The sequence below is a fragment of the Anomaloglossus baeobatrachus genome, chromosome 4 (genome assembly GCF_048569485.1).
Source record: "Anomaloglossus baeobatrachus isolate aAnoBae1 chromosome 4, aAnoBae1.hap1, whole genome shotgun sequence".
NCBI classification, from domain to species: domain Eukaryota; kingdom Metazoa; phylum Chordata; class Amphibia; order Anura; family Aromobatidae; genus Anomaloglossus; species Anomaloglossus baeobatrachus.
In genome coordinates, this window is record NC_134356.1 from 23452711 (window position 1) to 23465390 (window position 12680).

Sequence of the window (12680 nt, forward strand, 5' to 3'; positions counted from 1 at the left end):
TTACCAGAGACGCCATAGTGAAGCCGATGACCTCGATATAGCCATCGTCGTGCCGCTGAGGTTCGAAGTCTCTGTGGTCCCCGGGGTTTCCCCAGGGCATTGTGCCCGCACAGTACCTGGCAGCAGAGAGGTAGGAGAGGCTGTCAGTGACAGTAGTGACTGTGAATAACGTCAGTCCTGCACAGACTCTATGGTGGTCTCTATAATCGCACTGATTACCTGGGGATATTTAAGAAGACAATGCACTGAAACTTCAGCTCCTGGATCTTGGGGGTGAGGTCCGTCCCGTCACACTGCAACATCAGAGGAATATATGGTATGAAACTATATTACATCTAGCAGCCAATCACAGCGAGAGGATCCTGCTCCACAGTGATGTCACTGGGACAGGAAGTAGCTTACTTCTCCTCCTAATCTACCAGAAAACTAAGAAGAGATGGCAGGATCTCAATACACAGGATTTGTTTTTAGTCTGTTACCATGGTGATGGAGACAGCAGGCTCTGACTACACAAGGATTGTTTGTAGTCTGTTACCATGGTGATAGAGACAGATGGCAGGATCTGACTACATAGGGATTGTTTGTAGTCTGTTACCATGGTGATGGAGTCAACAGGATGTTTGTTTATAATATGTTACCATAGTGATAGAGACAGATGGCAGGAACTGACTACACAGGGTTTGTTTGTTTATAGTTTGTTACCATGGTGATAGAATCAGATGGCAGGAACTGACTACACAGGGTTTGTTTGTAATCTATTACCATGGTGATAGAATCAGAGCGCAAGATCTGACTACACAGAGTTTGTTTGCAGTCTGTTCCCATGGTAATAGAGACAACAAATCCAACTACACAAGGTTTTTTGTTGTCTGTTACCATGGCGATAGAGAAAGCTGTCAGGATCTGACTACATAGGGATTGTTTGTTGTCTGTTACCATGGTGATAAAAACAGAATGCAGGCTTTGATTACACAGGGTTTGTTTGTAGTCTGTTACCATGGTGATAGCGACAGATGGCAGTATCTGACTACACAGAGTTTGTTTGTAGTCTGTTACCACGGTGATAGATCTCTATAAGAGCTGGATACCGTAGTCAATAGACTTCTAATCAAAACCCTTTGCAAAGTTACCGTAATTCACTTTTAATCATATTCTTTAATACAATAAAAAATGTTTGTGAATGTGGAGTTCCCCTTTAAATTCATTATAACACAGAGGGACAAATAAGAAGTAAAAAACAACCGTCAGGTTATAGGGGTGTTCCCAATCCCACCTATACATTTAAGGCATATCAACAGGATATCCCATAAATGCCTTATACATGCAGGTCTTTCACCCCCACGTATCTGTAGACAGGAGGTCCTCCAACCCTCATCCCACTCTGCCCCTTGACTTGTATGGGAGAAACAAAAACTATTGAGCATGTAGGATGGGTCTCAGAGGACAACCCTACTGGTGATAGTCCTAAAGGTGGATGATGCATCTATAATGCTATATCCATTTGCAAAATAGGGTTACCCCTTTAAGTATTTACTTCATTTTTGCTTTTTTAGGACAGGGCAATAGTGGAGATCCCTAATAACCCCATTTAACCTTTTTTTACTATGAAGCAAGCCTCGGGATCAACTGATTGCTGCAGGGATTGGATTTGGAGCAGACCAGTCACATAGTTTCCCTGCAGTGGCCACTACAGGCGAAATAGAGTATTACATTGCATGTATGCTCTGGCTGGTAGAAGGGGTCTTGAGCATGGAAATCCCTCTCAAAGTATGTGCAAAGAGCATCTCATAGATGACAGCATAATTGCAACATAAAACTCTTATTTTGGTGGCGTTTTCCCTGAAGCATCTTTTTTTACTTCTTTATAGATGTTTCTGCGGTGGGTTTATAGATGACGTCTTTTTTTTTTTTAAATGGATTTTACAAATACGGTAGTGGATTAAACGGTGTTTCATAGATGGCAGCACACCCGCATCATAAAACTAATATGTTGGCGGTGTTTTCCCTGAAGTATCTTCTTTGACATCGTTATAGAAGTTTCTGCGGTGGGTTTATAGACGGCGTCTTTTTTTTTTTTCAATTGATGTTACATATATAATGGTGGATTAAAAGAAGTTACAAAAGACGGGAAAGTATGCACAGTTGTAAAAGACCATAATATAGGGATAATAGGAATTGGCGGTTTATTCCCGGCGCATTTACCCATTGTGCCGACAGCAGCTTCAGCGAGTACCGCCTTAGTTTTCATTATACTCCGTCTGTACGGCACCTGCACCACTGATCAGCATATTTTCCATTGGGTTCTGCAGATTCAATATTTTTTTTTTATTATGTTCTTTTGGAAAAGTGATTATCTGCTGTTCGCCTCTAGATTGTTTTTTTTGTTGCTACTTCTAAACACCAGGCCCAATGGAGCGTAGAAAATTAGAATATAAAGAGTAAATTGGCATATGTTCTTTCCACAGAGGACACCCAATTTTCTTAAGCAATAATACGAGAGGAACAAATTTGTATTATGTGCGAGGAATTAAAGCGGAACAGACACTAAAAGAAAGAAAAGTATTAAAAGAATTAAAAGCTCAGGCAGTAGATTTTCCTATGACATCAATACAATCATAAAAATCTGATTACTAAGGCAGTATAAGTGTGGTTCATGTCCTGACAATCCTTATCGCTCAGGAGAGATCTGGAGAAACGTACGTTGGTTGTAAGAGACTGGCTGCATGACAATCCCATATAACAAAGAAGCTAAGAAACCATGCTAGAATCCCCCATCTCAGTTTGCATTATTAATCAGATTTTTCTTAGTACACATGACAAACCTGTAATACATACAACTGGGCCGATACTTTATAATTAAAACATCTCTGGCACCTTTCATAGTATATCCAAGCCAACCAGGTTTACTTTCAGCAAGTCAACAGCTGCCATTGCAAGAACAGCTCTATTAATCAGATTTTTCTAAACATCCATTAAGGTTAAGAGGTTAACATAAATGGAATTGAACCGCACCAGTGTAAATATACCATAACTGGAACCACCGTCCACGAACATTCAAGCCATGTTTACATGTACCATTTCAGCTTTAGAACAAGCCATCCCAGAGCTCAGCCTGCTTTAGTAATCAGATTTTATCTAAGCATCTATTTAGGAAGAGAATTGTGCTACTACATTGTACATACAACTTAACTCTCATCCCTCATAAAATGGTAGAGTTGGAAGGGACCTCATGGGTCATCAGGTCCAAGCTGTTTATATTCAGTATGCCAACACACCTCAGTGAGCTTTTCTAATCAGATTTTTTAAAAATATCCACTTAACACTGTTTTAGTAATGACATCTTAATAGGTGTCTATTTCATTTGAGAGCTTCACATCGAATTGTGCTCCTACACAGAAAATAAAACATAACTGGGGCCTCCATCCATGTGCAAATGTACTACATGTAGCATTTCTGCAACACAACATGACATTATACCTATCAACCTGCCATATTAATCAGATTTTTCTAGGCATACATTAACAGTAGTTGTAGAACTTCGCATGGATGCAACTTTTACGCACAAAGCAAATAAAAACTTAATTGGATCCACCTATATCTGAGCCATCTTTGCTTAAACGTCGGCAAAACAACACATCACTCCACTTATCAGCCTGCTTTATTAATCAGATTTAGATGGAGAACCTCACAAAGATGGACCTGTGATGCTAAAGAGAACAAAAACCACTACTGTTTCCAGATTCCATGTACATCTGTCACGGCCGGGCGGTCGGGCAGACCCAGGAGGTGGATCCACTGGACCGAACTCTAAGATGGAGGTAGGGAGTCCGGCAGCTGAAGCACTGAAGGGCAGCAGGATAGTCCGTGCAAGTGAAAACAGCGGAGGAGTCCCTGGGACCACGGAGTCACAGAAGGTAGGCTTGGTGACGTAGCTCAGGTTCGGAGGCCGAGATGATATCAGGCGGAGTCCGGAACCTCTGGAGCAAGATGACGGGTCACCGCAGGGATCCGAGATGGCAGGTGCTGTCGGATGGCAGACGGACAGCGTGCGGGGTTCGGGATACGGCAGACTGGATGGCGAGGCAGGTACGGCTCTACAAAGAGAGATAGGTGAGTACAGGCACATAAACACCAGGAGACCTGACTCCTAGCTCAGGGAACACGAAGATCAGGCCCCGCCCCCTTGGACAAGAACCCCCTTTATACCCTGAACCTGACTAACCTCATTTCCTGTTACTGGACGCTGGCCCTTTAAGAAAGGGTCAGTGACCGCGCGCGTGCCCTAATGCGCATGCGCGCGGCCCGGGTGCCAGAAGCCAGGGAAGGAGGCTGCGAGGAGGACGCAGGAGAGCCGGCCAGGGCCTGGGAAGATGTCGGACGCCGGGATCGGCGACCAGAGGACCTATGGAGGACGGGCACCGGAGGCTGGGACGAGGGGAGCGTGGCAGGTGAGCCGGGGAGCGGAGCTGAGGACCCGGGGAGGGGAGCCGAGGACCCGGGGAGCGTGACAGTACCCCCCCCCCCACGCCCCCCTCCCCGCAACCGGGACATGAAGGCACGGATAAGAGGAGTGCCTACGTTCTCCCTGGGCTCCCAGGACCTATCCTCAGGACCATACCCTGCCCAGTCCACCAGGAAGAACTGCCGACCTCGTACAGTCTTCATGGCCACGATATCCCTTACCGCATAGATGTCATCATCGGCAATAGGTGGAGGAGCTGGACTGGCAGCAGCGGAGAAGGGACCAAGGACCACCGGCTTGAGCAGGGAGACGTGGAACGAGTTGGGTATCCTCATCGTGGCCGGGAGCTGCAGCTTGTAGGAGACCTCATTGATCCTGGTGAGGACTTTAAACGGCCCAATGTAGCGAGGACCCAGCTTGTATGAAGGTATCTTCAGGCGGACGTACTGGGAAGAAAGCCAGACGAGGTCTCCAGGAGAGAAACACGGAGGATCCAGGCGTTTCTTGTCTGCGTGTCTCTTCATCCGCAGGGAAGCACGTCCTAGAGACACCTTGACAGAGTCCCAAATGGTGGCAAAGTCACGGGCTACTGTATCTGCAGCAGGGACATCCGAAGAGGGGGATACAGGCAATGGGATGGAAGGCTGAAGTCCGTAAACAACATGGAAGGGAGAGCAGGAGGACGACTCACTGATGTGGTGGTTGTGGGAGAATTCAGCCCAAGGTAGAAGAGCGGACCAGTCGTCGTGATGGGCGTTAACATAGTGACGTAGAAATGAGGTCAAGATTTGATTGACCCTCTCTACTTGGCCATTAGACTGAGGATGGTATGCAGATGAAAAGTCCAGAGTCACTCCCAGATGGTTACAGAGAGCCCTCCAGAAGCGGGAGGTGAACTGAGTTCCTCTGTCTGATACGATGTGTAATGGAAAGCCATGCAAGCGGAAGATGTGTTGTATAAAAGCGTCCGCGAGTTCCTGAGCAGAGGGCAGTCCAGCCATAGGAACGAAATGGGCCATTTTTGAGAACCGGTCCACCACGACCCATATGACTGTGTGCCCGGATGACAATGGCAAGTCCGTAATAAAGTCCATTGCTATGTGTTGCCACGGAATCGAAGGTATCGGCAGAGGCAGAAGGCGGCCATGTGGGAGGTGTTTGGGCGTCTTGTTTCTGGCACAAGAGGAGCAGGCAGAGACAAAGGCGGCGACGTCCTTGCGAAGAGATGGCCACCAGTAATGGCGTACAATCGCACCCCATGTTCTCTTCTGGCCTGCATGGCCGGCTGTTTTTGAGGTATGACCCCAGTGTAAGACCGTTAGCCTGTCGGTCTCCGAGACATAGGTCTTCCCAGGTGGTATCTGGGCCAGAGTGACAGGAGCCACCGGAACAATCTTGCTAGGAGAGATGATGGGCTGGATAGTCTCTTCCTCCTGTTCCATGGGCATGAGAGACCTAGACAAGGCATCAGCGCGTACATTCTTGTCCGCTGGTCGGAAGTGGAGCTGGAAGTCAAACCTGGCAAAGAATAAGGACCACCTGGCTTGCCGTGGGTTCAGTCGCTGAGCGGACCGCAGGTATTCCAGGTTTTTGTGGTCCGTGTAGATAATCACGGGGTACACTGCTCCTTCCAGGAGGTAGCGCCACTCCTCCAGAGCCAGTTTGACCGCCAGTAGTTCTCGGTCACTGATGGTGTAATTACGTTCGGGTGCTGAGAAGCTCTTAGAGAAGAAACCGCAGGTCACCATCTTCCCGGAGGAGGATTTTTGCATGAGCACTGCTCCGGCTCCTGAGGAGGAGGCATCCACCTCCAAGGTGAACTGGCGGTTTAACTCCGGTCGGTGGAGTACAGGGGCGGAGGCGAATGCTCGCTTCAAAGAACAAAATGCGGCGTCTGCCGCAGGTGACCAGTCCTTAGGATTAGCCTCCTTTTTGGTCAAAGCGGAGAGAGGAGCGGTCAAGGCAGAGAAGTGCGGGATAAACTGGCGGTAGTAGTTGGCGAATCCCAGGAAGCGTTGGATTGCCTTCAGTCCAGAAGGCGGAGGCCAGTTGATGATGGCGGAGACCTTCTTGGGGTCCATCTGCAGTCCAGTATCAGAGATGATGTACCCCAGAAAGGGGAGGGAAGACTGCTCAAAGACACACTTCTCATACTTTGCGTACAGGCGATTCTCTCTCAGTCTTTGTAAGACCAGCTGTACGTTTTCTCTGTGGGTTTGGAGGTCCGGAGAGAAGACAAGGATGTCATCTAGATAAACAACCACACAGATGTAGAGAAGGTCCCGAAACACGTCGTTCACCAGTTCTTGGAAGACGGCAGGAGCGTTACACAGACCGAAGGGCATCACGCAGTACTCATAATGTCCATCGCGCGTATTAAACGCGGTTTTCCATTCGTCACCAGAGCGGATGCGTACCAGATTGTAAGCACCCCGAAGATCCAGCTTGGTGAACACACGAGCTCCTCTAAGCCGGTCAAATAATTCGGGAATGAGCGGCAGGGGGTATTTGTTTTTCACGGTGATTTGATTGAGACCCCGGTAGTCTATGCATGGGCGTAAGTCTCCCTCTTTCTTCTTGACAAAGAAGAAACCTGCTCCAGCAGGAGAGGAGGATCTCCGAATGAACCCTCTTGCTAGGCTCTCTGAGATGTAATCTGACATGGCCCTGGTTTCGGCTGGAGATAAAGGATATATCCGTCCTCTAGGTGGGGTTGTCCCTGGAAGCAGGTCAATGGCACAATCGTATGGACGATGTGGCGGCAGTACCTCGGATTCCTTTTTGTCAAAGACATCGGCAAAGGACCAATAGGCCGAAGGCAGCCCCGTTAGGGTCTCAGGAACCGGAGGTCGTCGGAGGGGTGGTATGGACTTTAGGCACCTCTCATGACACGAAGAGCCCCAACGGGTGACTTCGCCAGTACCCCAGCTAACCGATGGTTCATGTGTCCGCAACCATGGGAGTCCCAACAGGATCTGGTGGGACATGTGTGGGAGAACGTAGAGAGCGATGTTCTCGGTGTGAAGAGCACCGATGCGTAGTTCGACAGGCCTGGTGATCAAGGAGATGGTATCAGAGAGAGGCCTCCCATCCACCGAGGCAATCACTAGGGGTTTGTCGAGTGGCATGACAGGCACCCGGTACTTGTCCACCGTGGCCTGCTGGATGAAATTGCCTGCTGCCCCGGAATCGAGGTAGGCATCAGCCGTGAACCGCGTCTCTCCCGTGGTCACTTGCACTGTCCATGTAACTGGGTCAGAGAGGGTCCCAGCACCTAGGGTGGCCTCTCCTACCAACCCTAGGCTTTGGAGTTTCCCGGCCTCTCTGGACAGGAGCGTAGCAGGTGGGTGTCCTCACCACAGTAAAAGCAGAGGCCCTGGGCGAGCCGCTCTGCTCGACGTCGTTCAGACTGCCGCACTCGGTCGATCTGCATGGGCTCGTGGACGGGAATCCCAGCTGTTGATGACTGAGGAACGGAGGACTTCTGCGGAGGAGGAGAATGCCGTACCGGGCGTCTCTCCCGAGATAGCTCTTTGGAGCGCTCCTGAAAACGTATGTCCACACGAGTTGCTAGGGCGATCAGTGCATCTAGGGTGGAGGGCACGTCCCGACCCGCCAACTCATCCTTGATGCGACTCGAGAGTCCTTCCCAGAAGGCGGCTGTTAGGGCCTCATTATTCCACCCGAGTTCTGAAGCCAAAGTGCGGAAACGGATGGCGTATTGACCCACCGTCAGTGTCCCTTGACGTAGGCGGAGGAGTGATGAAGCAGAGGCAGAGGCGCGTCCTGGCTCGTCAAAGGTACTGCGGAAGGCCTGTAGGAACTGTTGAAGATCCTTGGTCATGGGGTCCTCCTTCTCCCACAAGGGGTTCATCCACGCCAGCGCCTCGCCCTCTAGGTGGGACATTATAAAGGCGACCTTGGCTTGGTCGGAGGCGAACAGATGTGGCAGCTGCGTGAAGTGAAGGGAACATTGGTTTATGAAGCCCCTGCAGGTCTTGGGATCTCCAGCATACCGAGGAGGTGACGCCAAACGGAGTCGGGAAGCATCTGAAGAGGCTGCCACTGGTACGGGAGCCATGGCTTGCCTGGCGGGGGACCTGGGTGCCGCAGGCGTCATTGATGCTTGTAATGTGTACAGGCGGGTGTCCACGGAGGTCATGAATTGCAGCATGCGGGTCTGGACTTCACGCTGGCGTTGGAGTTCCTCTTGCAGGGCCATTAGTGCAGCAGCGGGATCCATGGCCTGATCTTACTGTCACGGCCGGGCGGTCGGGCAGACCCAGGAGGTGGATCCACTGGACCGAACTCTAAGATGGAGGTAGGGAGTCCGGCAGCTGAAGCACTGAAGGGCAGCAGGATAGTCCGTGCAAGTGAAAACAGCGGAGGAGTCCCTGGGACCACGGAGTCACAGAAGGTAGGCTTGGTGACGTAGCTCAGGTTCGGAGGCCGAGATGATATCAGGCGGAGTCCGGAACCTCTGTAGCAAGATGACGGGTCACCGCAGGGATCCGAGATGGCAGGTGCTGTCGGATGGCAGACGGACAGCGTGCGGGGTTCGGGATACGGCAGACTGGATGGCGAGGCAGGTACGGCTCTACAAAGAGAGATAGGTGAGTACAGGCACATAAACACCAGGAGACCTGACTCCTAGCTCAGGGAACACGAAGATCAGGCCCCGCCCCCTTGGACAAGAACCCCCTTTATACCCTGAACCTGACTAACCTCATTTCCTGTTACTGGACGCTGGCCCTTTAAGAAAGGGTCAGTGACCGCGCGCGTGCCCTAATGCGCATGCGCGCGGCCCGGGTGCCAGAAGCCAGGGAAGGAGGCTGCGAGGAGGACGCAGGAGAGCCGGCCAGGGCCTGGGAAGATGTCGGACGCCGGGATCGGCGACCAGAGGACCTATGGAGGACGGGCACCGGAGGCTGGGACGAGGGGAGCGTGGCAGGTGAGCCGGGGAGCGGAGCTGAGGACCCGGGGAGGGGAGCCGAGGACCCGGGGAGCGTGACAACATCCAAGCCATGGCTACATATAGGACGTCAGTAAAACAACAAGCCACTACGTGTATCAGCCTGCTTTAGTAATCAGATTTTTCTAACTATACATTTTGGTGGTAAACCTCAGATGGATACAAATCTTCTGTTGAATTGCAAATAAAATATAACTGGATCCACCTTCCATATACATCCAGTTCAGCAGAACGTGCCATTATGAATATCGGCCAGCTTTGTTAATCAGATTTTGCCAAGTGTACATTTAGATGCGGAGACTCACAAGAAGGGAGTTGTGCTGCGACATTACAAATAAAAACATAATGTAACTACATCCATCAGCCACATACGGTATTTCCAAGCCATCCACGTTTACATGTAGTATTTCATCAGAGCAATAATCCACTATGGATATTGTATCTACCTGCTTTATTAATCAGATTTTTATATTTAAGTGGAAAGCTTCTCATAGGTACAGTTGTACTGCTACAAAATATATCTAGGCCCATCATGCACATACTGTAAATCCAAGCCATACACATAGCAAGTCCATAAAACTACATGCCACTTCCCATCTCAACCTGCTTTATTAATCAGATTTTTCTATGTAGGTTGAATGCCTCACATACTGTAGGTGCCCACTATCCACATATATCTAAATCTGGAAAACCACATGTCACTTCACTTTTTAACCAGCTTTATTAATTGGATTTTGCAAATTATCCATTTAGGTGAAGGACTTCATGGATGGATGGAACTATGCTCATCATTTGACACCCCAGCCAATCCATGTAGCATATCATTACAACAATACTCCATGCTATTTCTAAGCCTGCTTTATTAGTCAGATTTTTATATTTAGGTGGAAAGCCTCACATAAGTACAGTTGTACTGCTTCAAAATATATCTAGGCCCATCATCAACATACTGTATATCCAAGCCATACATATAGCAAGTCAGTAAAACCACATGCCACTACCCATTTCAACCTGCTTTATTAATTAGATTTTTCTAATTATCCATTTAGGTAAAAGAACTCATGGATGCAAGGAACTTTGCTTATGCATCCATGGCCACCCCGGCCCATCCATGTAGCATATCAGTAGAACAATATTTCATATCATTTCCAAGCCTGCTTTATTAATCAGATTTTTCTATGTAGGTGGAAAGCCTCACATAGGTTCAGTTTTACTGCTACAAAATATATCTAGGCCCATCATCCACATACTGTATATCCAAGCCATACACATAGAAAATGAATAAAATCACATGCTACTCCACATCTCAGCCTGCTTTATTAATCAGATTTTTCTAATTATACATTTAGGTGAAGGCTCTCATGGATGGATGGAACTGTGCTCTTGCATCTATAGACACCCCGGACCATCTATGTTAACATATACTGTAGCATATCATTAGAACAATACTCTATACCCTTTTTCAAGCCTGCTTTAATAATCAGATTTTTGTAATTATCCATTTTGGTGAAGGAGCTCATGGATGGATGGAACTGTGCTCCCGCATCTATGGCCACCCCGGCCCATCTATGTAGCATATCATTAAAACAATACTCCATACCCTTTCCATGCCTGCTTTATTAATCAGATTTTTTATTTAGGTGGAAAGCCTCACATAGGTGTAGTTGTACTACTACAAAATATACCTAGGCCCATCATCCACATACTGTATATCCAAGCCATACACATAGCAAGTCAGTAAAACCACATACCACTCCCCATCTCAGCCTGCTTTATTAATCAGATTTTTCTAATTATCCATTTAGGTGAAGGACCTCATGGATGGATGGAACTGTGCTCCTGCATTTATGGCCACCCACGGCCCATCCATATAGCATAGAACAATACGCCATACCATTTCCAAGCCTGCTTTACTAATCAGATTTTTCTATGTAGGTGGAAAGCCTCACATAGGTACAATTGTGCTGCGACAAAATATATCTAGGCTCATCAACTATATACTGTATGTCCAAGCCATACACATAGCAAGTCAGTAAACCACATGCCACTCCAAATATTAGCCTGCTTTATTAATCAGATTTTTATTATTCAATTAGGTGGAAGACCTCATGAATGGATGGAACTGTGCTCCTGCATCTCTGGACATCCCGGCCCATACATGTAGCATATCATTAGAACAATACTCCATACCATTTCCAAGCCTGCTTTATTAGTCAGATTTTTATATTTAGGTACAGTTGTACTGCTACAAAATATATCGAGGCCCATCATCCACAGACTGTATATCCAAGCCATACACATAGCAAGTCAGTAATACCACATGCCACTCCCCATCTCAGCCTGCTTTATTAATCAGATTATTATAGTTATCCATTCAGGTAAAAAAAAAAAAATCACGATAGATGATAACATAGAAGACATCTCGGCACTCACCACAACTTTTACGTGTTTGGATAAATCTTTAGAGCTCCTCTGTAAAAAGTCGGAGAAGGCAGCCTGCGGAGAGAGACGTTACAAAGTGATAACATATAAACTTCAATGTAACAGTGTGATGAGAGGCTCAGGCTCTGTCCTCCATGCTTTTCACTGCAGCACTGCAAGAGGAGATGACAGACACTTACCCCTGCATAGAACATCTTGTTGCGAAAACGACTATTAAACTTTTCAGGATTTGCTTCTGCAAAAGAAAGACGTAAAATTTTACATTTACTATAACAATGTCAGTATAAGTGCTGGCGATTCCCAGTATACGGGCCAAAAATCAGTCTACGAGTGCCCACAACGCGCTCCATCCATTGATCCCATCTACAGACAAGGCTCCATAGAACAGGGCTGCCCCCTGCTGTCCGATCCTTGTCATTACACAATGTGTAGAGAAGTCATTGCAGATTGTAATAAATCGCGATGGTGGAGGCTGAGCTCCACGTTTGGCTTAAATTTGGTGAATGTCGGCTTGTGATAACATTCCCTCGTATACCGGTCGCCTTTTCTTGTTATATACATAGAACGTGCGGCACAAACCCCTAATAGGACATTGGGGAAAATGGCTGATCGCGCTGTAGTTAGTGGGGACCAAGGAGCCAATAGCTGGGTATACGAGCCTAATGTGTACGTATGCGTTTACTATGTACACACGGGTAATGTGTATTATATAAATATATATATATATATATATATATATATATATATATACATACATATATATAACATATAAAGCTGAGTGTATGTATGTATGTATGTATGTAT

The 12680-nt window shown here is 47.6% G+C and overlaps 1 protein-coding gene across 1 annotated transcript in view; it reads right to left on the bottom strand.

Moving 5' to 3' along the window:
- Nucleotides 1–12680, bottom strand: part of DGKI (diacylglycerol kinase iota) — a 197162-nt gene that overhangs the window by 124032 nt on the left and 60450 nt on the right. Inside the window, exons 14-17 of the mRNA XM_075343835.1 lie at nucleotides 12056–12111; nucleotides 11868–11930; nucleotides 220–293; nucleotides 5–116 (exon numbers count right to left, since the gene is read on the bottom strand). Coding sequence (XP_075199950.1) covers nucleotides 5–116; nucleotides 220–293; nucleotides 11868–11930; nucleotides 12056–12111 — 305 coding nt within the window. The remainder of the gene's footprint in view (nucleotides 1–4; nucleotides 117–219; nucleotides 294–11867; nucleotides 11931–12055; nucleotides 12112–12680) is intronic.